Here is a 21158-nt window from a genome sequence, read left to right as displayed (position 1 = left end):
TGTCAGCGTCCCATCAGGCCAAAGATGTCAGGCTGGGAGGACAGGGGGATTTGCCTGCTCCGAGAACCAGTCCTCACCTTGCCTACTCGACTCTGGGTCAGTGAGCCAGCCCTTGGCATCAAAGAGGATTTGAGATCATCTGGCCTCGGGGGTTTCAAATTGTGCTGTGAAGGGGCCACAGGCCTGCCTCACCCCCTGCAACCAGGGCACCTCCCGAGATCCAGATCCGTTTATACCATTACCACTTAAATGATCATTTGCATAATAATATGTCTAGTGTTTCTCTTCCCCTCTCAAGGTCAGGCTCTGGGAATTTGGCTATGGCTGTCTTGTCCATGCTGGATCCCCAGAGCCCGGCATGATGCTTGACACATAGCAGGCACTCAAAGAATATCTGTCAAATGAGCAAATCGCTACATGGGTAATGTTTGAATAATGAACGGGCTCTGCAGCTCAAAAAACACATCAAAACCCACACACAGCCCAACCCTCTTGGTTTAGGTGGGTGAGTGTGGTGGAGACCTGGTGTTTAGATTCAGGAGAAGCCGACTTTGAGCCCTAGTTCTGCTACTTTGGAGCTGTGAGACTGAGGGCAAATGACTTTACCTCAGTGAACCTCCATTGCCTCGGCTGTAAACCATCAAATATGAAGAAGGAAGGCAGGGACATGTGGTTGATAATCTCCATGTGACAGGATTTCCACAAGGATTAAAGGAGATCATGACCTCAGAGTGTTTAGCATAGGGTCCAGTGAATACTAGGCACTTAACAAATACTGGCTCACCCCTTTTGCCTTATTAGAAACCTGCCCTGGATGGCACTTTGTCAGAGTCAGAGATGGGATCAGCCTTGTATTGTTTGGAAGAAGAGGGGAGGAGTTGCTTGGCTTTGGTCTTTAGGTATGCATGTTAAATCTTAAGGCTAACCACTAAAAGAAGAGAAAATACATAAATCTTAAGATAGTAAATGGGGGAAATGGAATAAGAAACTCGATCTTTGCAAAAGGTCATAGGAAAGGGGAATGAATAGGCTGCAAAAAAAAAATCAGGACAAATAGAAAGCGTGGAAAAACATAGGAAAAATAATTCCAAATAGATTAGTAATTACAATAAATGTAAACACACTAAACTTCCTGTCAAAAGACAGAGATTTTCAGACTGAATGAAAAACAAAATCCAAGAGACATACCTAAAACATAAAGACAGAAAGGATGAAAGCAAAAATGATGGCAAACACTAACCTAAAGGAAGCTGGTGTGTCTTTAATAATATCAGACACATGGACTTTAAGGCAAAAAGAAGAATAAGTTGGAAACAGAACCAAAAACAGAACACTGGTGCTCTCTCAGTTCCCAAGTTCTGTCACTGAGGATTTCAACATTTTGGGTGCTGTCACCCAGGCCAAAAGCCATGCAAGCACATTGACTCACACAGTGGGTACTCTCCAAATATGAGCCTTGTCCATTCTGAAGTCCGCCATGAACTAGGCCTTGACCTGAGTGCAGGGAATGCAGAAATGATTCAGATGGAGTCTCTACTCATGAAGACTCACAGCCTAGACAAGGAGACAGATGCATTGAACCAGTGTGATAAGGGTCTGATAAGAGAATGCCTGTGATGAGTCAGTGAACAGGAGGCCAAAGAGAGCCTCCTGGCAGAAACAATTGGAACATCCCAGAGAACTAGGAGGAAGGTGGCATTCCAGGCAGAGGGCACAGCCTATGCAAAGGCAGAGAGGCTGAGCAGAGCATGGTGAGCATATAGAACCCCATACATCTCCCTGTGGCTGGAGTAGAGGAGAGGCCAGTGGGGCAGGTCCTGCAGAGCCTCTGACACCAGGCTGAGGGTCAAAGGGAGCCATGGGAGGGCTGTGAGCAGGGATTTGGCAGGGTCTGAACTGCATCTTAGACAATTCTGACAGCTGATGTAGAGGAAAGAGGCTGGGGAAGAAACTGGAAGCCCAGAGGCAGGACAATTGTTAATGATCATTATCAGCTGCATCAACAATTTAAAAATATGTATTACTGCCTGCTTGCCATGTCCCAAGCATTCACTATCTTGTCCAAGCCTCACAATAACCCTGCAGGACCTGCGAGGAAAGTGGGCTCAGAGACGTTAGGACACTCAGCCAAGTTCACACAGCTGGTCAACAGCAAAGCCAAGATTCAGACCCAGCCCTGACTCCACCCCCCACCCCCCACCCCCGCCCACTAGGCTGCTCCCCAGTCACCCTGCAGAGAGGAGGAGGGAGAAAAGACTGGAATCCTGTTAAAAATAAAGGGACTCACTATTTTAAGCAATCCTACAGCACATCCTCAATAAAACCAGACTTCCCTTCTCAGCAACACCCCCGTCCTGCTTATTCCCAAGTGCATCATTCAAGTGACTGGCGGGGGGACCCCACCCGCTTTGGGAGTGCCCCTGCATCTCCCTTCACACACACCCTTCTCGTCGCAACTGGGACAAAGCACGTGGAACAGGAGCAGCCGCAGCCTCGGGCTCTGCCAGGACGCACCTTATGGACATGGTGTAGTTTCACTTGCTTTGTCCAGAGGATCAGGGAGACCCGGGCTGGACTCCCAGCTGCGGGTTTCCCACTTCCCCCGGGGAAGGTGAGCAGCCCTGCTGAGTCGCCTGACCTCGCTGAGCCTCGGCTCCTGGTGTCTGAAACGGGGCACGATGCTGGCCTGTGGGCTGCCCAGGTTCAAACCCCTCATCGAGTAACCTCGCCGAGTGGTTCCTTCTGTGAAAGGGAGCAAACAACACCTGCCCTGCAGAGCTGGTGGGGACAAGCCGAGCTGACGGATGCGGACACCCAGCCCAGAGCCTGGCATTCATCGCTGCAGCCCAGATGCCACCTGCGAGGGCCACGCCTTGTGCTGAGCGAATCTCACCGATGACCTTGCATCCTCGAAACAGCTCTGCAGGGCTGACATTACAACGCCCTTCCACAGAGAATGGTCCTCCTCCGTTTGCCCCTTCAGAACTCCTTTATCCCCGTTCAATAAATAAGCGACGGATGGATGAGTGTGAGACCTCTGGGCTGGGCCCAAGAGAGTGAGCAGGGGTTTTCGAGGTGGATGAAAAGGGAAGGGAATTCCGAGCAGAGGAACAGTGTATGCAAAGGGGGAGTGCCTGTGAGATAGCTCCACGAAGTTCATACTGGCTGAAATGTGGCCGGAGTGAGGGCTGCAAGTGAGGGGAGCCTACAGGCCAGGCCAAGCGGGGCTTGCAAGGCAGGCTGAATTTCCTCAGAGGGCACTGGGGAGCCACGGAGGGTTCTAGAGGAAGGCAGAGGCAGGGCCAGCTCTGGGTGTGGCAAGGCCCTGGAGATGAACTTGAGGGGAGAGACTGGAGGCCAGGCAGGTTGAGGCCTGAGCTGGACCGACCGTGGGGACAGAGAGAAGATGGCTGTGAGACATTCAAAAGGATTAGAACCGGCGGCTTGCTGGCTGACCAACCCTCACGAGGGGAGGCCGTGGACGATGCAGGGGTCTCTAGGCTGCAGGCCCGCTTTCGACTGGGAAGGCAGGTTGGAGGGGCCGCGCCGAGAACAGGGACCCCGGCAGGAGCGGGGGCAGGGTGGGGCATGCAGACGGGTTTGCTGGGAACTGGGGAGGCCCCCGGAACTACATGTGACTCAGACCAGGCAACGGGCCACTCCAACACCTGGGCCAGCAATCCCTTTGTTCTCAATTTGTCCGTCCAAACCCTCAAGTCTGACCTTCAGATTTCATTCTCTCCCTAGCGATTAGTAATGACTGGATCATTACTTCATTCTCTCCCTAGTGATTAGTAATGCCTGGATCCTCTTATTATTATTATTATTATTATTATTATTATTATTATTATTATTACTATTATTAATAGAAACAGCAACTAGAAGCCTGCTTGGTGCTTTGCCAGCGTTTCCCGGGGCAGTGATAAAAGGCAGCCTGTGAGAAGGGTTCTCGGGTTATTATATTTGGGAAACTCAAGAGTCGAGCAAAGCAAAGGGGCCAGACTGTTTGATCAGGAAAGCTTTTCGTTGTGCTGTTGTTTAGCGCCTCATGGGTTGGGCAGGCAGCAAGAGAGCAGGGTGGGAGGCGAGGGGCTGGGCTCTTCCCGGGGTCCCTCAGAGGAGGAAACCAAGGCTCCAGCAGCCCACGCAGCAGAGCTGGGGCTCCAGGGCCCGAGGGCTGTCAGGCCAAGGCTCTCCGGCCCCCCCTTCTTCTCACCCCACACAGACACGGCCGCATCGGCCACGCCGCCGGCAGGCTGCAGACACCCCAGGCCAGCCCTCGTGGTCCTCGTCCAGTTCTAAAGATTAGCCATGTTCGCTGCCAGAAATGAGAGGAGGTGGAAGCACGTTAAGGAAAATAAAAAACTGACCTTGTCAATTCCACCTCAACATCAGAAAGGAGGTGTAGCCCTGGGGAGGGATTCTAGGTGGCCACGGAAGTCAGGTTTTAGAAGCATACTCATGATATGGGAAAACGCTCGCAATATACTGTTATTGAGGGGAAATGCAGGACCTGCTGCCGAGGGCGTGTACTGTGAAACACACATCGGACCCCCGCAGACTTAGTGTGAAAAGAGAGTAAAATATCTCATTTGTAAGTTTCCCTCTTGGTTCCATGATGAAATCATAATATTTTGGACCTATTGGGCTAATCAATTATTAAAATTGGTTTCATCTGTCTTGGTTTTTTTTTTTTTTAATGTGGCCTCTAGGAAATTTAAAATTAAACAGGTAGCTGGTGTCGTATTTCTGTTGGATCGCGCTGGCAGAAATGGTGGCTGTTATTGTCTTATGATGATAACGGTACCAGGAATATTATTTTCCTTATGCTGGGTGCCTCCCAGGTACAGTCTTTTCTTAAAGTTTTTACAGTGTTTTTCTACTTAGAAGTAATTTTGGGGACTTCCCTGGCAGTCCAGTGGTTAAGACTCCGCACTTCCACTTCAGGGGCACGGGTTCGATCCCTGGTCGGGGAACTAGGATCCCACATGCCGCGCAGCACAGCCAAAAAAAAAAAAAGGAATTTTTGTTCATTAAAGAAAAAAATAACTTGAGTTAAAATTGCCCATAATCCTCATCAGCTGGAGTTCACCACTAAGAAGTGGTTAGGGCATTTCCTTGCAGTCTTTTCTTGGTGCATATACGCAGATACCTAATTCCTCAGCTGCTTTTTTCAGTTCTACAAAGTCACAAGCACACAGTATGCTACCTAGAGTTCACCATTATCCCGTTAATTTTTTTTTTAATATATTTATTTATTTATTTTTGGCTGCGTTGGGTCTTCGTTGTTGGGTCTTCGTTGTTGGGTCTTTGTTGCTGCGCGCGGGCTTTCTCTAGTTGTGGCGAGCGGGGGCTTCTCTTTGTTGTGGTGCACGGGTTTCTCATTGCGGTGGCTTCTCTTGTTCCGGAGCTCAGGCTCTAGGCGCGTGGGCTTCAGTAGTTGCGGCACATGGGCTCAGTAGTTGTGGCTCACGGGCTCCAGAGCGCAGGCTCAGTAGTTGTGGCGCATGGGCTTAGTTGCTCCGCGGCATGTGGGATCTTCCTGGACCAGGGCTCGAACCCTTGTCCCCTGCATTGGCAGGTGGATTCTTAACCACTGTACCACCAGGGAAGTCCCTCCCCTTAATATTTTAATGCAACTGTTTCCATGGCGTTAACTAGGCTTCAGAAACGCTATCTGATGGCTGCATGGTCTTCTGTGTCTCAGTGTACCTGAGTGATCAGTGGGGAGAATCTGGTAAGATTCTGCCTTCCATGCCCAGCCCAACACTGCCCCTTCTGTGGTGCATCAGCCTCAGCCCTGAGACATGGCAGCCAAGTTCAGGGATTAAGAGCCGTGACTCTGGAGCCAGACAACCTCGGTCCAATCCCAGATCTGCCAGCGCCTCCTGTGCATCCCTGGGCAAGTCGCTGCACCTCTCTGTGCCTCCATCTCCTCCTGCTTAGATGGAGATAATTCTTAATCCCTCATGTGAAACACTTGAGGCTAGTTGAGTTTGGGCATCTGATAATAGAAAGGTATTACTATACAGCATAGATTTTTACAGCACCCCCAGTGGATCTTATACCCCTTATCAAATCTGGGTATGTTTCTAGAGTGGAATCTTTGAATAGTCACGTGAGTGGGATCAATAAAAGCTTTGAACAGCTTCACATGAGTTCTGATCAGGTTTGGTGCCAAAGTTATGAGAAATGTGGTTTTAGGAGCTCTGTGGATTTCAGAGTTGTGTGTATTGAATAAGCACCTATCTCACAGGGCAGTTTGGAGGATTGAGTTGTCGGCTCTAAAGCACTCAGAACAGCGTCTGGCACCCAAGAAGTGCCCGATGCATGTTAGCTGCTGGTATAACTATTTTTAATCTTTTTTTTTTTGGCCATGCCACACGGCTTGTGGGATTTTAGTTCCCCAACCAGGGATCGAACCCAGGCCCTCCACAGGGAGAGCGCAGAGTCCTAACTACTGGACCATCAGGGAGTTCCCTATGTTTAATCTTTTTGATTGAGGTGTAATTTACATAGAATAAAATGCCTCTCATGTTATGGGTACAGTTTGGGGAGTTTTTTTTTTCTTTTAAATATTTATTTACTTGGCCCCATCAGGTCTTAGTTGCGGCATGCGGGCTCTTCATCGCGGCACGCGGGCTTCTCTCTAGTTGTAATGCGCGCGGGCTTAGTTGGCGCACGGGCTTATTTGCCCCACAGCATGTGGGATCTTATTTCCCCTACCAGGGATCAAATCCACATCCCCTGCACTGGAAGGTGGATTCTTAACCACTGGACCACCAGGGAAGTCCCCAGTCTGGGGAGTTTTGACAGTTACATTCACCCTTGTAGGCACCACCCCAACTAAGGACATTTCTATCAGCCCGGAAAGTTCTCTCGTGCCCCTTCCCAGACTGTCCTCCCCCTGCCCCAACACACATACACACACACACACACACACACACACACACGCACGCTTGTGGAATGGACAGGGTCCCAAGGCATGTGCTCCTTTGCATCTGGCTGCGTTTGCTCAACCTGACGCCCGTGAGATCCATTCAAGTCATTGTGTGGAAAGTTCATTCCTTTTCATTGCTGAGCCATAGTGTTCCATCCTACAGCACAGAGCGTGGGTCCTTCACCTGCTGCTGGACACTGGGTCATTTCCGGCTTAGGCTGTAACGAACACAGATGCTGCAAGCACCCGTCACAGGCCTTTGGATGGATATCTGCTGTCATTTCTCTTGGGGAAATACTCGGGCGTAGAATGGCCGTGTCCTGTGTAACTAACTCTCTGTTTAACTTTATAAGAAACCATCAAACTGCTTTCCACAGTGACCTCATGGTCTTACAGGAAAGGTGGAGAGACGGGGCGGCCCAGCACCCTCACCAGCACTCAAAACTCTTGTGATCCAGACATAGAGAACAGACGCGTGGTTGCCAAAGGGGAGGGGGGAGGGGGGAGGGATGGAGTGGGAGTTTGGGATTAGCAGATGCAAAGTATTATATATAGAAAGGATAAACAACAAGGTCTTACCATATAGCACAGAGAACTATATTCAATATCCTGTGATAAACCATCATGGAAAAGGATATGAAAAAGAATGTGTATATATATTCTTTTTCATATATCAATATATACATATATTTTCATATATGTATAACTGAATCACTTTGCTTTACATTAGAAATTAACATTAAATCAACTATACTTTAGGGACTCCCCTGGCGGTCCAGTGGTTAGGAGTCCACGCTTCTACCGCAGGGGACTCGGGTTCGATCCCTGGTTGGGGAACTAAGATCCCGCAAGCCACAGGGCGCGGCCAAAAGATAGATAAATAAATAAACTATACTTTAATAAAATAAAATTTTTAAAAAACCCTCTGTGGTCGACCCGTTAGTATCAGTATCACTGATGGTGTCTCCCCTTCCCGACCCCAGGTGATCCGGACGGACACATTCAAGCACCTGCGGCACCTGGAGATCCTGCAGCTGAGTAAGAACCTGGTGCGCAAGATCGAGGTGGGCGCCTTCAACGGGCTGCCCAGCCTCAACACCCTGGAGCTGTTCGACAACCGGCTGACGACAGTGCCCACGCAGGCCTTCGAGTACCTGTCCAAGCTGCGGGAGCTCTGGCTGCGGAACAACCCCATCGAGAGCATCCCGTCGTACGCCTTCAACCGCGTGCCCTCGCTGCGCCGCCTCGACCTGGGCGAGCTCAAGCGGCTGGAGTACATCTCCGAGGCAGCCTTCGAGGGCCTGGTGAACCTGCGCTACCTCAACCTGGGCATGTGCAACCTCAAGGACATCCCCAACCTGACGGCCCTGGTGCGCCTGGAGGAGCTGGAGCTGTCGGGCAACCGGCTGGACCTGATCCGCCCGGGCTCCTTCCAGGGCCTGACCAGCCTGCGCAAGCTGTGGCTGATGCACGCCCAGGTGGCCACCATCGAGCGCAACGCCTTCGACGACCTCAAGTCGCTGGAGGAGCTCAACCTGTCCCACAACAACCTGATGTCGCTGCCCCACGACCTCTTCACGCCCCTGCACCGCCTCGAGCGGGTCCACCTCAACCACAACCCCTGGCACTGCAACTGCGACGTGCTCTGGCTGAGCTGGTGGCTCAAGGAGACGGTGCCCAGCAACACGACGTGCTGCGCGCGCTGCCACGCGCCCGCCGGCCTCAAGGGGCGCTACATCGGCGAGCTGGACCAGTCGCACTTCACCTGCTACGCGCCCGTCATCGTGGAGCCGCCCACGGACCTCAACGTCACGGAGGGCATGGCCGCCGAGCTCAAGTGCCGCACGGGCACGTCCATGACCTCCGTCAACTGGCTGACGCCCAACGGCACCCTCATGACCCACGGCTCCTACCGCGTGCGCATCTCCGTCCTGCACGACGGCACGCTCAACTTCACCAACGTCACCGTGCAGGACACGGGCCAGTACACCTGCATGGTGACGAACTCGGCCGGCAACACCACCGCCTCGGCCACGCTCAACGTCTCGGCCGTGGACCCCGTGGCGGCCGGAGGCGCCGGGGGCGGCGGGGGCGGCCCCGGGGGCGGGGGCGGCGGCGGGGGCAGCGGCGGCTACACCTACTTCACCACGGTGACAGTGGAGACCCTGGAAACGCAGCCCGGAGAGGAGGCCCTGCAGCCGCGGGGGACCGAGAAGGAGCCGCCGGGGCCCACGACGGACGGCGTCTGGGGCGGGGGCCGGCCGGGGGAGGCGGCCGGCCCGGCCTCGTCGTCCACCACGGCGCCTGCCCCGCGCTCCTCGCGCCCCACGGAGAAGGCGTTCACGGTGCCCATAACGGACGTGACGGAGAACGCCCTCAAGGACCTGGACGACGTCATGAAGACCACCAAGATCATCATCGGCTGCTTCGTGGCCATCACGTTCATGGCCGCCGTGATGCTCGTGGCCTTCTACAAGCTGCGCAAGCAGCACCAGCTCCACAAGCACCACGGGCCCACGCGCACAGTGGAGATCATCAACGTGGAGGACGAGCTGCCCGCCGCCTCCGCCGTGTCCGTGGCCGCCGCCGCCGCTGTGGCCGGCGGGGGCGGCGTGGGCGGGGACAGCCACCTGGCCCTGCCCGCCCTGGAGCGCGACCACCTCAACCACCACCACTACGTGGCGGCCGCCTTCAAGGCGCACTACAGCAGCAACCCCAGTGGCGGGGGCTGCGGGGGCAAAGGTCCGCCCGGCCTCAACTCCATCCACGAACCTCTGCTCTTCAAGAGCGGCTCCAAGGAGAACGTGCAGGAGACGCAGATCTGAAGCCTCCGTCCTGCCGGGCAGGGGGACCCCCCCGGGGCGGGGGCCGGACCGGCACCCTCCCCCCAGCCCCAGCCCCGCACCGGGGAGGTCGGGGCAGGCAGCTCGGAGCCCCACCCGCGTCCGCACCCCAGGGCAGCTCGCCCCAGCGAGGACAGTGCGGGGCTCCGGGAATGGAACCCGCGTGGTTCCGGCCTCGCCCCCCTCCCCGGCCGCGGGAGGGGACGCAGGACGGGAGTGGCCGGAACCCTCCGCTTTTCCTCCTCGCTCTCCCGACCAACTGCTCCCGGCCCTCCGCCTTCCGGGGGAGAGAGGAGCTTTTTTCAGGGGTGTCCTCTCCCCTCACCCCCAACAGCCCTCCTTTTACGGTTCATTTTTTGCAGTTTGACGCCTGTCCCCCACCCCCACCCCTCCGCCCTCTAAACTGAAGAGACAGCCACGTCGTCAGAGCCTCCCGAGCCCCTGGCCCTGCCCCGGGGGAGTCCATTCCCGGCCCCTGGTCCCCACTGGCCGGGGGCGGGGCGGCCTCAGCCCGCCCCCCGCCGTTGCCCCCAGCCCTCTCCTGCCCCACAGACTCTTTTGATACTGAAGGGAGGTTTGCGTCAACGACTACCTGCTCTGTAATTACTTTAAAAAAAAAAAAAAAAAACACGGAAAAAGTAAAAAAAAAAATTTTTTTTTGGTTATGAAAGCATGGAGGAGAGAGAAAAGAAAGGGAACATGGGTGGGCAGTAGAATGAGAAGATGGAAAACTCCAGGCCCCAGCTGGAAGGTCAGTGGGAGAGCCGGCACCTCTGAGTGGTCTTAGGCCCCTACCCTTTCACCTCCGAGGCCCTAGAGAGGGACTCGGTCACCCAGCACTCCCGGCACTGTGTTTATTCTGCCTGCACCCCTTTTGAGGCAGGTACTGGGGTCCTCTCCCCCAACTTCCCACCTCACAGCAGAAACCTAGGGGGCCTATCTCCTGGGGCTGCCGTTACAAGGTACCACAGACTGGGTGGCTCAGAACGACAGAAATTTAGTGTCTCAGTTCTGGAGGCCAAGGTCAAGGTGTGGGCAGGGCCGTGCTCCCTCTAGAACCTGTAGGGGAGGGTCCTTCTCTGCCTCTTCCAGCTTCTGGTCGCCCCAGATGTTCCTTGACTGGTGGCAGTGTCACCCCAGTCTCCACAGGGCGTTCTCCCTTGTCTCCGCAGCACCTTCCCTCTGTGCATGTGTGTCTCTGTGTCCAGATTTCCCCTCCTTATACGTCATATTGGACTGGGAACCGCCCGACTCCAGTACAGCCTCGTCCTGATCATCTGCAAAGACCCTATTTCCAAATAAGGTCACATTCACAGGTCGTGGAGGTGAGGACGCAATTCATCCCATCTCAGAGCCAAACCAGAGAGGGTCCGTGTCTACCGCAAACCCATTCAAGACACTGCCGTGCGGAGAAAGCGGGTCACGTTGAAGGGGAGGCAAGGAGTGAGCTGGGGGCGGGGGAGGGGTGCTCGAGCTGGGGCCAGCGGAGCAGCAGGGGGGCTGCACGTCGTCGGTCTGGTTAACTCAGCAGCAGGAGGCAGAGTCCAGGCCCAGGAAGTGGAGGGGGGCTACGCTGCAGCTCAGAAGGGCAGCTCACACGCAGAGCCCTCGGAGAGACAAAAGCCAGCGAGTGGGTGCAAATGCCAGCAAATGCCAGCGGTCGGCCAGGCCCTTGGGCAGGTGCTGGTACGGCTGGGGCAGGCCACGGTACCAGCGTTGCCGCCTCCAGAGGGCCAGGCCCCCGCCCCAGGGCCGCCGTTTCGTGCTAGACAGAGGCCAGTGGAAGCAGGATGAGGCACTGCTCTGGGCAGACATAGCTGCGGACACACGGGGCTGGGCCCCCGGGAGCAGCTCTCGTCTCAGCCCCATTTTCTCCTCGGTCAAGACTGGCCCGCGTACAGGGTAGGCCTGGCGCATGCGCAGGACGACCAGGCCCCGTGCAGTCCACGACTGAAGGTGGGGCGGGCAGGAAGCCCCCACGACCCCACCGGGGCCCTGTGTCCTCTGAGAGGGCCTGGACCGGGTCCGTGCGCCCGGCCCTACGCCTCCTCCCTGCCTGTTTCTGCCCCACAGCATCTTATCTCCCCCCACCGCCCCCACCTGGAGCTCTTAAAGCAAATTCTTCCCTTATCACCCGTGGCAGCTGCCTCTGCTGCGACGTGTCTGGGGTCCCTGACCCTATCTGTCTGGCCTGTCTGCTTGGGACTCTCCTCTAGTGCGACGCCTGGCTCCCCCTCGCTCCCGCTTTCATGCTCTCTTTCTCGTCCTCTTTCAGGGCCCCCAGATCCTGGTTGCCATGGTAGCGCTGCAGCGGGTACCAGGTGGTGGTGGGGGGCAGGGAGCCGACACTGCCGCAGTCTCCGCCATTTCCGATGCCAGGCACCCGCGAGGCGCCCTGGCTGGGGTTCATTTGGGGGGGCGCTCGGCGACTCCCCAGGCCTCGCAGGCTTCTCCTTGGCCATGGGAGGTGGGGAGAGCGGACAGATGGGCATGGGAGTGAGAATATAAGGGGGCGAAAGAGGGGTGGGTGGTGGCATCGTGGCCGGGGGAGGGGAGGATACAAGGTGAGAAGTCAAGGTGAAAAGAAGGATGATCAGGCTGGAGGGAGGGAGGTTCGAGGAGGGGCCGGGGTAAGGGCCCCCTCCATGGGAGCTGGTGGGGTTGGGGGCCACTGAGGCTAGGATGAGCCGAACTCCAGCTCCTGCAGCCTTGTGGGGAGAGGGGCATGACCAGGCCAGGCCTCCCTCGGACCTTAGGGGAGATGAGGGCCTGGCTGGAGACAGAATGGCAGCCAGCCCAGAGGAGGCAGGGGTGGCAGCTGGAGGGATGGAGACCGGAGGGATGGAGATCCGGGAAAAGGTGGAGAGACAGCGATGGGAGTGAGAGAGATCTGAGATGGAGACAGAACCAAGGGAGGAAAACACAGGAGGAGGAATGCTGACGAAACACGGGTGCCGAGGCACGGGGTGGGGGTTGGGTAGCGGCTGCAAGGGTTGGGGATTGGAAACACAGGAGCAAGGGGACAGACAGAGCCCAGAGTCCCCTGTCACCATCTCCTCTCTCTTGCTCCCAACCCTCTCTACCCCGACCCAAGCAGGATGCAGTTTCCATGACAACCTGGCCGGCCAGAAAGGGGGGCAGGGGACTGCAGAGGAAATTTTCCACATCAGCAGGAAGAGGATGTGATGCAGAGAAGGAATGGGCTGGATACATGGGGGGGGGCGCCACACAGGGCCCTGGAACCCCAAAACATCTCGCCCACTGCCTCCCAGGATTCTCATCCTGCCCCCAGGTGGCGCCCCCCCCACACCCCCACCTCTGGGCCACAGCGGGGGGAGGGGGAAGGTTCCAGAGAGGCTCAAGGGTCAAATGTCCAAAGCTCAGCCGCTGCCCAAATCTCGTGTGTGGGGTGAGGTGGGGGGATGGGAGGCAGCAAGCAGCTGCGGAGCTCAGACCGCAGGCCACCAAGTCCAAGGGCATGGCTCTCACCACAGTCCCGAGGAAGGTGGGGATACTGGGCTACGGCCGCGTCGGTGAGTCCTTGACTGTCTGGGGCTTCTTCCCCAGGCCCCTTTCTAGAGCCTCAAAAGCCCGTGTGTCCTCCACAAACATACTTTTCTTCTGTGTCTTTATCTGTGGCCTGGCTGCCTCTGTCTCCCTAAGTGTCTTCCACTCCTCACCGCAGGGCTCCGACCCCCTCAGGACCTCCGTCCTCCCCTTTCTGAGTCTCTGCCCCCCACCTAAGTTTTCGTGCCCCCCAACTCTGGGTCAGTGTACTCCCTCCCTCACCTCTGTCATTCCCTCTCTGGGCCTCTGTCCCCCTCTCTCTGGGTCTTTGTCACCCTCCCTCTGGGCCTCTGTCCCCCTCTCTCTGGGTCTCTGTGCCCCTCTCTCTGGGTCTCTGTGCCCCTCTCTGAGTCTCTTTCCCTCTCCCCAGGACAGTCCCTGGTCTCCCACTTGCTGACTCAGGGACCAGAACTGGGCCTAGAACTTGTTTTTGTCTGGAATCGTGACCCAGGACGAATGGCGGGGAGTGTGCCCCCTACCCTTCAGCTCCAGAACCTTGCTGCCCTCGGGGAGAGGTCAGTGACCTCGCCGTGAGAGAGTGGGACTCTCTGAAGCTCCTGTTCTGGCCTCCCTTAGGTGCTGTGTGCTCTCAGGCGAGTCCCTTACCCTCCCTGGACCTTGGTTCGCCCAAATGTGAAATAGGACAAGCCTCTGTCCTATTTCCCCTCCCAGGCCAGGGTGAAGAGTGACAGGCCTCCGTAGACTCAGGGAATCTGGGGAGGGGAGATCTAATACCTCTTCAAGGCCCTCGCCGCCTCTCTCCCCTCTCCCAGGCACCCTGACCTTGTGGTGGAAGTGGCCCATCCCAAAATAATCCACGAATCTGGGGCAGAAATCCTGCGCTATGCCAATCTCCTGGTGAGCTCTGTGTCTTCCGCCTTGGCATCACCCCCCCCAAAGCGGGATCCATCTCCTGACCTCAGCCCCTCCCCACCTTCATCTGCCCCAGGTGGGATCCCCCTCAGCCCTAGCTGACCAGGCCACAGAGCGGCAGCTCCTGGAGGCCTCGCATCGCTGGGGCCACGCTGTGTTCGTGGCCCGAGGGGCCCTCTGGGGCACTGAGGACATCGCCAGATTGGACGAAGCCGGGGGCCTCCAGGTGAGGGCCTGCTGGGCTCCCTGGGAACCGGAGGGGTCCAACAGAGACCCCCAGTCCCCCCGACTCTGGCTCTCACTTCCAGAGCCTCCGTGTCACCATGGCCACACACCCTGATGGCTTCCGGCTCGAGGGACCCCTGGCTACCGCGCACAGCCCCGGGCCTCGCACTGTGCTCTATGAAGGCCCTGTCCGTGGGCTCTGCCCCCTTGCCCCCCGAAACTCCAACACCATGGCTGCCGCTGCCCTGGCCGCCCCCAGCCTGGGCTTCGACCACGTGATCGGGGTGCTTGTGGCCGATTTCAGGTGAGCGAAGCTGAGCGGGGGTCTGGGCTGGGGCCAGGCCAGCCGGACTGACCACCCTGCTTGCCCCAGCCTCAAGGACATGCATGTGGTGGATGTGGAGCTGAGCGGACCCCCGGGCCCCACAGGCCGAAGCTTTGCTGTGCACACCCACAGAGAGAACCCCACCGAGCCAGGCGCGGTCACCGGCTCTGCCACCATCACCACCTTCTGGCGCAGCCTCCTGGGTGCGGCCACGCTCCTCCCCGGCACTCCTCTCCCCAAGCCCTGGGCTCTTGTGCTCTGCAGAGCTTGGGTCTCAGGCTCTCTGAGTCTGCAGTTCTGATTCTGTCTCTATCGATTGATCTTTATTTCTGAGTCTCCTTAACCTTCTACTCCGCGACGCTGAATCTTTATAGATCTCTCTCTCTGTCCAAGTCTCCTCTCTCTGAGCCTCTGTGTCCCCCTCTCTCTGGGACTCTAGCATGTGAGTCTCTGTCTCCCCCCAGGTCTCTGTCCCTCTATCTCTGGAATTTGGTCCCTCTCTCTGGGTCTCAGTCCCTCCCTCTAGGTCCCCACCTTGGTCTGTCCCTTCATTCCAGGTGTCTGTCACTCCTTATCTCTCTGTCTCAGCCTTTCATTCCCCGTATCTCCTCCACAGGCTGCTGCCACCTGCCCTCCAAGCCGGGGATCCATCTCTGCTAAGAAGCCTCCTCCTTCCCAAGAGGACGTCCTCATCTCATTATTTACCTCCCACCGCCACCGTCCCGCTGCTGCCTCAGTATCCCCAGACCTCCCTCCTGTCTCAGTAAATATTGGAGGCTCTTCTCCCTACGTAGTCTGGTGTCTGATCACTTGTTTCCCTTCTGTGACGTCACGCTTTGTCCTCACACTAGGCATGATGTCATCACAGGGAGCGGGCATACAGGGTAGCAACACCCCTGGAAGCTATCGCGAGAGCCTATTCACTACATTTCCCAGAATCCTTCGAGAAGCAGGGGGCGTGGAAGTGTGCGAAGGAGAGGGTCGCCTCAGGGCACATTTCCGGGACTCACCGCAGGGGCCGACGGAAGTTGTAGTCCCGCGTTCTCGGGGGCGACAGAGGACTTCCGGGCCACGCTGCCCGGGCGTTCCGTGCGGAACAAGAGCTCTCGCCAGGGTCGCCGGGAGTCGTAGTCCGGCTCGCGGGGGCCGCCGGGAGCTGTAGTCCGTCCCTCCTGCCCAGTCAGCGCGGTGCTGCCCGCCGTGTTCTCGGAGGCCAGAGCCGCCGCCCAGGGGGATGCGGGAGCCCCCGGTTCGGGGGAACAGAGAGGCAGGCGGGGTGAGGGTCGTTGCCAGGCAACGGGCGAGCGCCACGGTTGGGGTACGGGTCGGGGAGAGGGCTCTGTTACTCGGTGTCCGGGGAGGGGGCCCTGTTGCCAGGTGACAGGAGGAGAGAACTCTGTTGGTTAGTGACAGGGGAGGGGAGTCTTCTGTTGCTGGGCGACCAGAAGAGACCCTGTTACCTAGAGACAGGGGAGGAGGCTTCCTCTATTGCTAAGTAACCTGAGGAGAGCCTGGTTACCTAGTGGGGTGGGGGTCCTCTGCTGCTAGGTAACCAGAGAGGAAGCCTGTTACCTAGGGACAGGGGAGGGGGGGTTCTCTGTTGCTAGGTGACCACCATAGGGACCCTTTCACTTTGGGATGTGGCGGGGGTGGTCCTCTGTTGCTAAGTGAGCAGAAGAGAGCTTTTTTCCTAGAAATAGGGGATGGAGGTACTCTGTTGCCAGGAGAGCGCCAGGAGAGCAGTCAGTGGCCCGGTGGCCGCTCAGGCTGCCTGAGCCCTCACTCAATGACGGTACCCCCAGGGCCTGCTGGCAGGTTGGGCTTCCAGATCCCAGGCCCCTGAGTACCTTTTCCCCCACCCCCACCCCCAAGCAGGAGCCGAGGACGGCATGTCCCAGGCCCCAGGAGCTCAGCCAAGCCCGCCCTCCGTGTACCACGAACGGCAACGCCTGGAGCTCTGTGCCGTCCACGCCCTCAACAACGTCCTGCAGCAGCAGCTCTTCAGCCAGGAAGCTGCCGATGAGATCTGCAAGAGGTGACCATCACCCACCCCAACCCCTGGAGAAGCAGGGCTCACAGAGGTGGGGCAACCCACCTGGGCTCAGAGCAAGGCAGGGGCAGAGCCCCGGGGCTTTCTGCTGCCCCATCCCCTGCCTGGACTCTGGGACTCAGAGACTGAGAGTGCCTCCTGTGCCTGTTCACCCCTCTGGCCTCAGCCCCAGATCAGGCCACATCCTTTTATCTGGACCCTCATTCCCCACTCTCCTCTGGCCTCCCAGCTTCTGGTTTATCTCGTTCAGTCCAGGCTACATAGAGCTCCCGCGATGACCCTGCCCCTCCCCTGCTCCCAGTCCTCCCATGGCTCCCCAGTACCCCTGGCAGAAGTCCCAAGCTCTGCAGTCTGATAACCAAAACCCTGTGTGCTGTGATCCCCACCCGTCTGTCGCTTCATATCTCACTGCTCCCCTCCAAGCAAATTCCTCTCCAGTCCCCGAAAGAGCCCCGCCATGGTGCCTCTGGGCCTTTGCACAGGCTATTCTTTCTGCCTGGCACAGCTTTCTCCTCTTGGCAGCCTGGAATGTTCCTCCTCACTATTCAAGATTTCAAACATCACTTCTTTGTTATCTCTCTGCCTGATCCCCTCCTCTCTGTCCCCACAGACCCTCCCCTCAGCCTCCAGTCAATTCCCAGCAGGATCCTACACCCAGAGATGACCCTTTTTCCCCATCTCTTGCTCACAGCCCTCCCGTGCCTGTGCCCGTGCCCCTGCCCCAGCATCCTCAGGCAAAGTCCCAGCCCCTCAGACTGATTATTTTAGAATGTATTCATCTCCTCTGTCATTCAAAACAGGGATCAATCAACTCTTTCATGGCAAGTCCATGCTGGAGACCCAGAGATGAGTCCACTATGAGCCCTGCGCTGAGGGAAGCCAGGGAAACAGATACACAGAAAAAGAATACACAACTTTCCCCTCTCCGACCCCTCCCCCTGCCCTGCCCACCAAAGGCCCAGAGACAGAACAAAGGTGCCATTGTCCAGAGGAGGCAGAGCCCAGAGAGACAAGCGGTGGCGGGGTGGGCCTCTTGGGCTGGGGGACAGCTGGACGAAAGGCTGGGGGTAGCAGCACAGGAGATGTGGTTGGGGACAGGTGGCTGCAACGGGTGGGATGGGCCTGAAGCCAGGAGGCCAGCAGGGGCCAGATCATGCAAGGCCAGGCTGAAGGGCTGGGGCTCTCTCCTGGGGTGACGGGGGTGCCAGGAAGGGCCGAGAGCAGGGGCAGGGCCGAGGCAACGCTGGGTGTAGAAAGAGCCCCCAGGAGGGGGAGGATTGGAAGCTGGGTGAGGGACAGGGCACACATCCTTGAGGCCAGGGCAGAGAGAGAGAGGGGACAGGAGCAGGGCTTGGGGCTGATGAGTCACGGGGATTGAAGAGAGGGAAGAGTCCCAAGGCTGGGTGGCTCACGGACCCTGGGACTCTTTGGCTTCGTGGGGGAGGGGGAGGCCTTTCCAGGGACCCCCCCAACTCAGGAGGCCCTGCCCACCTCCCAACCAGGTTGGCCCCAGACTCCCGGCTGAACCCCCATCGCAGCCTCCTGGGCACCGGCAACTATGACGTCAACGTGATCATGGCCGCCCTGCAGGGGCAGGGCCTGGCCGCCGTGTGGTGGGATAGAAGGAGGTGCGACCGAAAGCACTGCGTCCTGTGTGCTGAGCTTGGCACAGTGGGTGCGGTGTGATGGTGGTCAGTGTGGGACAAAACAGGAGGAGGGGATGGGTGGAAGGTTTGCATGGGTGGATCATGGACGCTGGCAGACTGAGGGGTTGGGAGGCGGTAGAGGGATGACTAGGTCGTCAGTGGGGTAGGTTGATGGTGACTGGGTGAGTGGATGGTGAATGGGCGGCTGGATGTGTCGGGTAGGTGGTTGGGTGATGGGATGATATGAATGGTTGGGTGGTTGAGTGGTTGAGTGAATAAGGGATGAATAGCTGGTAGGCAGTGGATACCAAATAGGCGGTTGGGTCGATGAACGGGTAAGTGGCTGGATGGGTGGACGGAAAGAATGAATGGAGAGTTGGGTGGATGGTGGAGAAGCCGCTGGGCTGCTGGCTGGCTGGCTGCTGGTTGCTTGAATCAGCGGGTGGATGATGGCTAGGTGAGGCGTTGATGGGCAGCTGGATGGTGGGTGGTTGTTAGGTGGCTGGGAGGCCTGGACGGGTGAGTGGGTGGGAAGGTGGTGTATAGTGGATGGATAATGGGTAGAGTCAGCAGTAGATGCGTCAGGAGTGGCTGGGGAGTGGGGTGGGTGGTGGACTTGTTGGGCGCGTGGCTGGATGGGTAGGTAGGTGCGTAACGGGCGGGTAATGGATGGTCAGGCAGGTGGCAGATGGTGAAGGAGGAGTTGCCGGGTGGGGGGTGGTTGACTGGGAGGTTTGCGTGGGGAGGGGGAGCAGGTGAGTGGAAGGAAGCAAGGGGTGGGTCGGTGGAAGAGAGTCCCTGGGTGGGCTCGGGCAGCCACCGCTGCCACCAGCCTGGGCCCCCCACACCCGGTAACGTTGGGCCGGCGGGCGCCTGCGGGGGCCGGGCCCTGACCATGGCGTCCCTGCCCCGCCATGCAGGCCCCTGTCCCAGCTGGCGCTGCCCCGGGTGCTGGGGCTGATCCTGAACCTGCCCTCGCCTGTGTCCCTGGGGCTGCTGTCCCTGCCGCTGCGCCGGCGACACTGGGTGGCCCTGCGCCAGGTGGACGGCGTCTACTACAACCTTGACTCCAAGCTGCGGGCGCCCGAGGTCCTGGGCAACGAGGACGGTGTCAGGTGAGGGGCGGGGGCGACTCCAGGGCTGCGCGCCAGACCCCCCTCCCCGGGGAGCAGCCCCAGGCACCCCCCAGGCCTCAGTCTCCCCGTTTCTCCGCCCAGGGCCTTCCTGGCAGCCGCGCTGGCTCAGGGCCTGTGCGAGGTGCTGCTGGTGGTGACCAAGGAGGTGGAGGAGAAGGGCTCCTGGCTGCGGGCAGACTGACCCCGCGGAGGAGGGGACCACGGCTGCCCGCCGGGCGTGGCCCCCGCGCGTCCACATCCGGTTCCCAAGTGCCGGGGGAAGGGCCAGGCCCCGCCCCTCGTGGACCCAGCAGAGGTCCCAGCCCCTTCCACGCATCCCCTCTCCCCCCGCCACATGCCACTGCTGCCTCAATAAACCCGATGATTTGCTCCCAGCCTGGCCTGAGTCTCACTGGGGGCCCCTTTCCTTCAGTTACGCTGGTTTATCAGAGAGGCCCAGGCGGGCCTGGCCAGGATCCGAGCTCTCTGCCACCTCCCGGCTTGGCCACCTGCAAGTCACTCATGTCTCGGGCCTCAGTTTCCTCATGGGGGTGGGCCCAGGGGAAAACAATGCAAATGCCTGCCCTCTTGAGGCACCTGGGAGAGACCAGGAGCGAACAGAGAGAGGCAGTCCAGGGTGTTTAGGGAGATAAGCCCCAAGGAGAAGGAGAGGGTTTACTTCTTGACTCCCAACTCATGTACCAACTGCAGTCGTGGCCCCAAAAGATGTCCAAATCCTCACCCCCGGAACCTGCGAATATGTTCAGATGCGTGGCAAAGGGGAACGAAAGTTGCTAATCCGCTGACCTTAAAATCGGGAAACTACCCTGCATTGTCTGAGTCGGCCCGATGTAATCCCGAGGGCCCTTGAAAGTGAAGCAGGCACGGGACTTCCCTGGCGGTCCAGTGGTTAAGACTCCACTCTTCCACGGCAGGGGGCACGGGTTCGATCCCTGGTCAATACCGCATGCATGGGGGTGCAGCCAAAAAAAAGAAAAAAAAGTGAAGGAGGCAGGAGAGGAGAATCTCAGACATGACTAAGGAAGCAGCGTCAAAGAGATGCTACACGGAGGGGGGCGCTTTGAGACAAGAGGGGTCACGGGCCAGGAAACGCAGGCAGCCTCTAGGAGGTGAAATACACAGGGAAACGGATTCTCCCCCAGGCCCCCAGAAGGAACCAGCCCTGCCCACACCTTGACTCTAACCCAGTGAGACTCATTTTGGACTTCCGACCTCCAGAAATGTAAGAGAATCAATGTGTGTTGTTATAAGCCACTACGTTTGCTAGAGCAGCCAGGGAAAGGAACACCAGGGAAAGGAACACAGCGTAGAATTCCTCAGGGCAGTGGAAGGTGTTGCTGAGGAGGTGTTTGAGCAAAGACTGGGAGAAGGGGAGGGAGAGAGGCAGGCACGGAGAGGTCTGCAGGAGAAGCATTCCAGGCAGAGAACAGGCAGTGCAAAGGTCCTGAGGCAGGCTGGTGTGGCTGGAGCTGAGGGAGCAAGGGAGAGAGAGGGTGGAGAGGTGACGGAGGGGGAAGATGGTGGCCGGTAGGATTTGAGCAGAGGAAGGACAG

At 57.9% G+C, this 21158-nt stretch overlaps 3 protein-coding genes across 12 annotated transcripts in view; all 3 read left to right on the top strand.

Annotated features, from left to right (window-relative positions):
* The window catches only part of LRRC4B (leucine rich repeat containing 4B), a 42409-nt gene extending 29653 nt beyond the window's left edge, over window positions 1–12756 (top strand). For all 4 annotated transcript variants that reach the window (XM_082367708.1, XM_082367707.1, XM_082367709.1 and 1 more), the window contains one exon: window positions 7924–12756. In XM_082367708.1, coding sequence (XP_082223834.1) covers window positions 7924–9765 — 1842 coding nt within the window. In that variant the 3' untranslated portion in view covers window positions 9766–12756. The remainder of the gene's footprint in view (window positions 1–7923) is intronic.
* Window positions 12757–12826: 70 nt separating this feature from the next.
* On the top strand, window positions 12827–15566 carry ASPDH (aspartate dehydrogenase domain containing). Its single transcript, XM_082367715.1, has 7 exons — window positions 12827–13316; window positions 13721–13865; window positions 14124–14208; window positions 14300–14449; window positions 14532–14752; window positions 14822–14976; window positions 15390–15566. Exons 1-7 carry the CDS (start codon window positions 12893–12895, stop codon window positions 15431–15433), a joined length of 1224 nt encoding a protein of 407 aa, XP_082223841.1. The 5' UTR covers window positions 12827–12892; the 3' UTR covers window positions 15434–15566.
* Window positions 15567–15890: 324 nt separating this feature from the next.
* JOSD2 (Josephin domain containing 2) lies at window positions 15891–19979 on the top strand. 7 transcript variants are annotated; one of them, XM_082367755.1, is made up of 5 exons: window positions 15891–16049; window positions 16649–16808; window positions 18326–18451; window positions 19390–19584; window positions 19687–19979. In XM_082367755.1, exons 2-5 carry the CDS (start codon window positions 16663–16665, stop codon window positions 19784–19786), a joined length of 567 nt encoding a protein of 188 aa, XP_082223881.1. In that variant the 5' UTR covers window positions 15891–16049; window positions 16649–16662; the 3' UTR covers window positions 19787–19979. The 7 variants fall into 7 exon arrangements, with proteins under 7 accessions (XP_082223881.1, XP_082223880.1, XP_082223884.1 ...); XM_082367754.1 differs by having other exon boundaries at window positions 16649–16854; XM_082367753.1 differs by having other exon boundaries at window positions 15912–16049; window positions 16646–16854.
* The last annotated feature ends 1179 nt before the right edge of the window (window positions 19980–21158 follow it).

Source organism: Balaenoptera borealis (assembly GCF_965194805.1).
Source record: "Balaenoptera borealis genome assembly, chromosome: 19".
Classification (NCBI taxonomy): Eukaryota; Metazoa; Chordata; class Mammalia; order Artiodactyla; family Balaenopteridae; genus Balaenoptera; species Balaenoptera borealis.
This window is presented reverse-complemented; position numbering and strand designations above follow the sequence as displayed.

Coding starts and splice junctions, on each gene's coding strand:
- ASPDH (XM_082367715.1), top strand. CDS start 12,893: ATGACAACCTGGCCGGCCAGAAAGGGGGGCAGGGGACTGCAGAGGAAA. Junction 13,866..14,123: donor CTTGCTGCCCTCGGGGAGAG/GTCAGTGACCTC, acceptor CCCCTCTCCCAG/GCACCCTGACCTTGTGGTGG. Junction 14,450..14,531: donor ACGAAGCCGGGGGCCTCCAG/GTGAGGGCCTGC, acceptor TCTCACTTCCAG/AGCCTCCGTGTCACCATGGC.
- JOSD2 (XM_082367752.1), top strand. CDS start 16,008: ATGCGGGAGCCCCCGGTTCGGGGGAACAGAGAGGCAGGCGGGGTGAGG. Junction 16,092..16,648: donor GGGCGAGCGCCACGGTTGGG/GTACGGGTCGGG, acceptor ACCCCCAAGCAG/GAGCCGAGGACGGCATGTCC. Junction 19,585..19,686: donor GGCAACGAGGACGGTGTCAG/GTGAGGGGCGGG, acceptor TTCTCCGCCCAG/GGCCTTCCTGGCAGCCGCGC.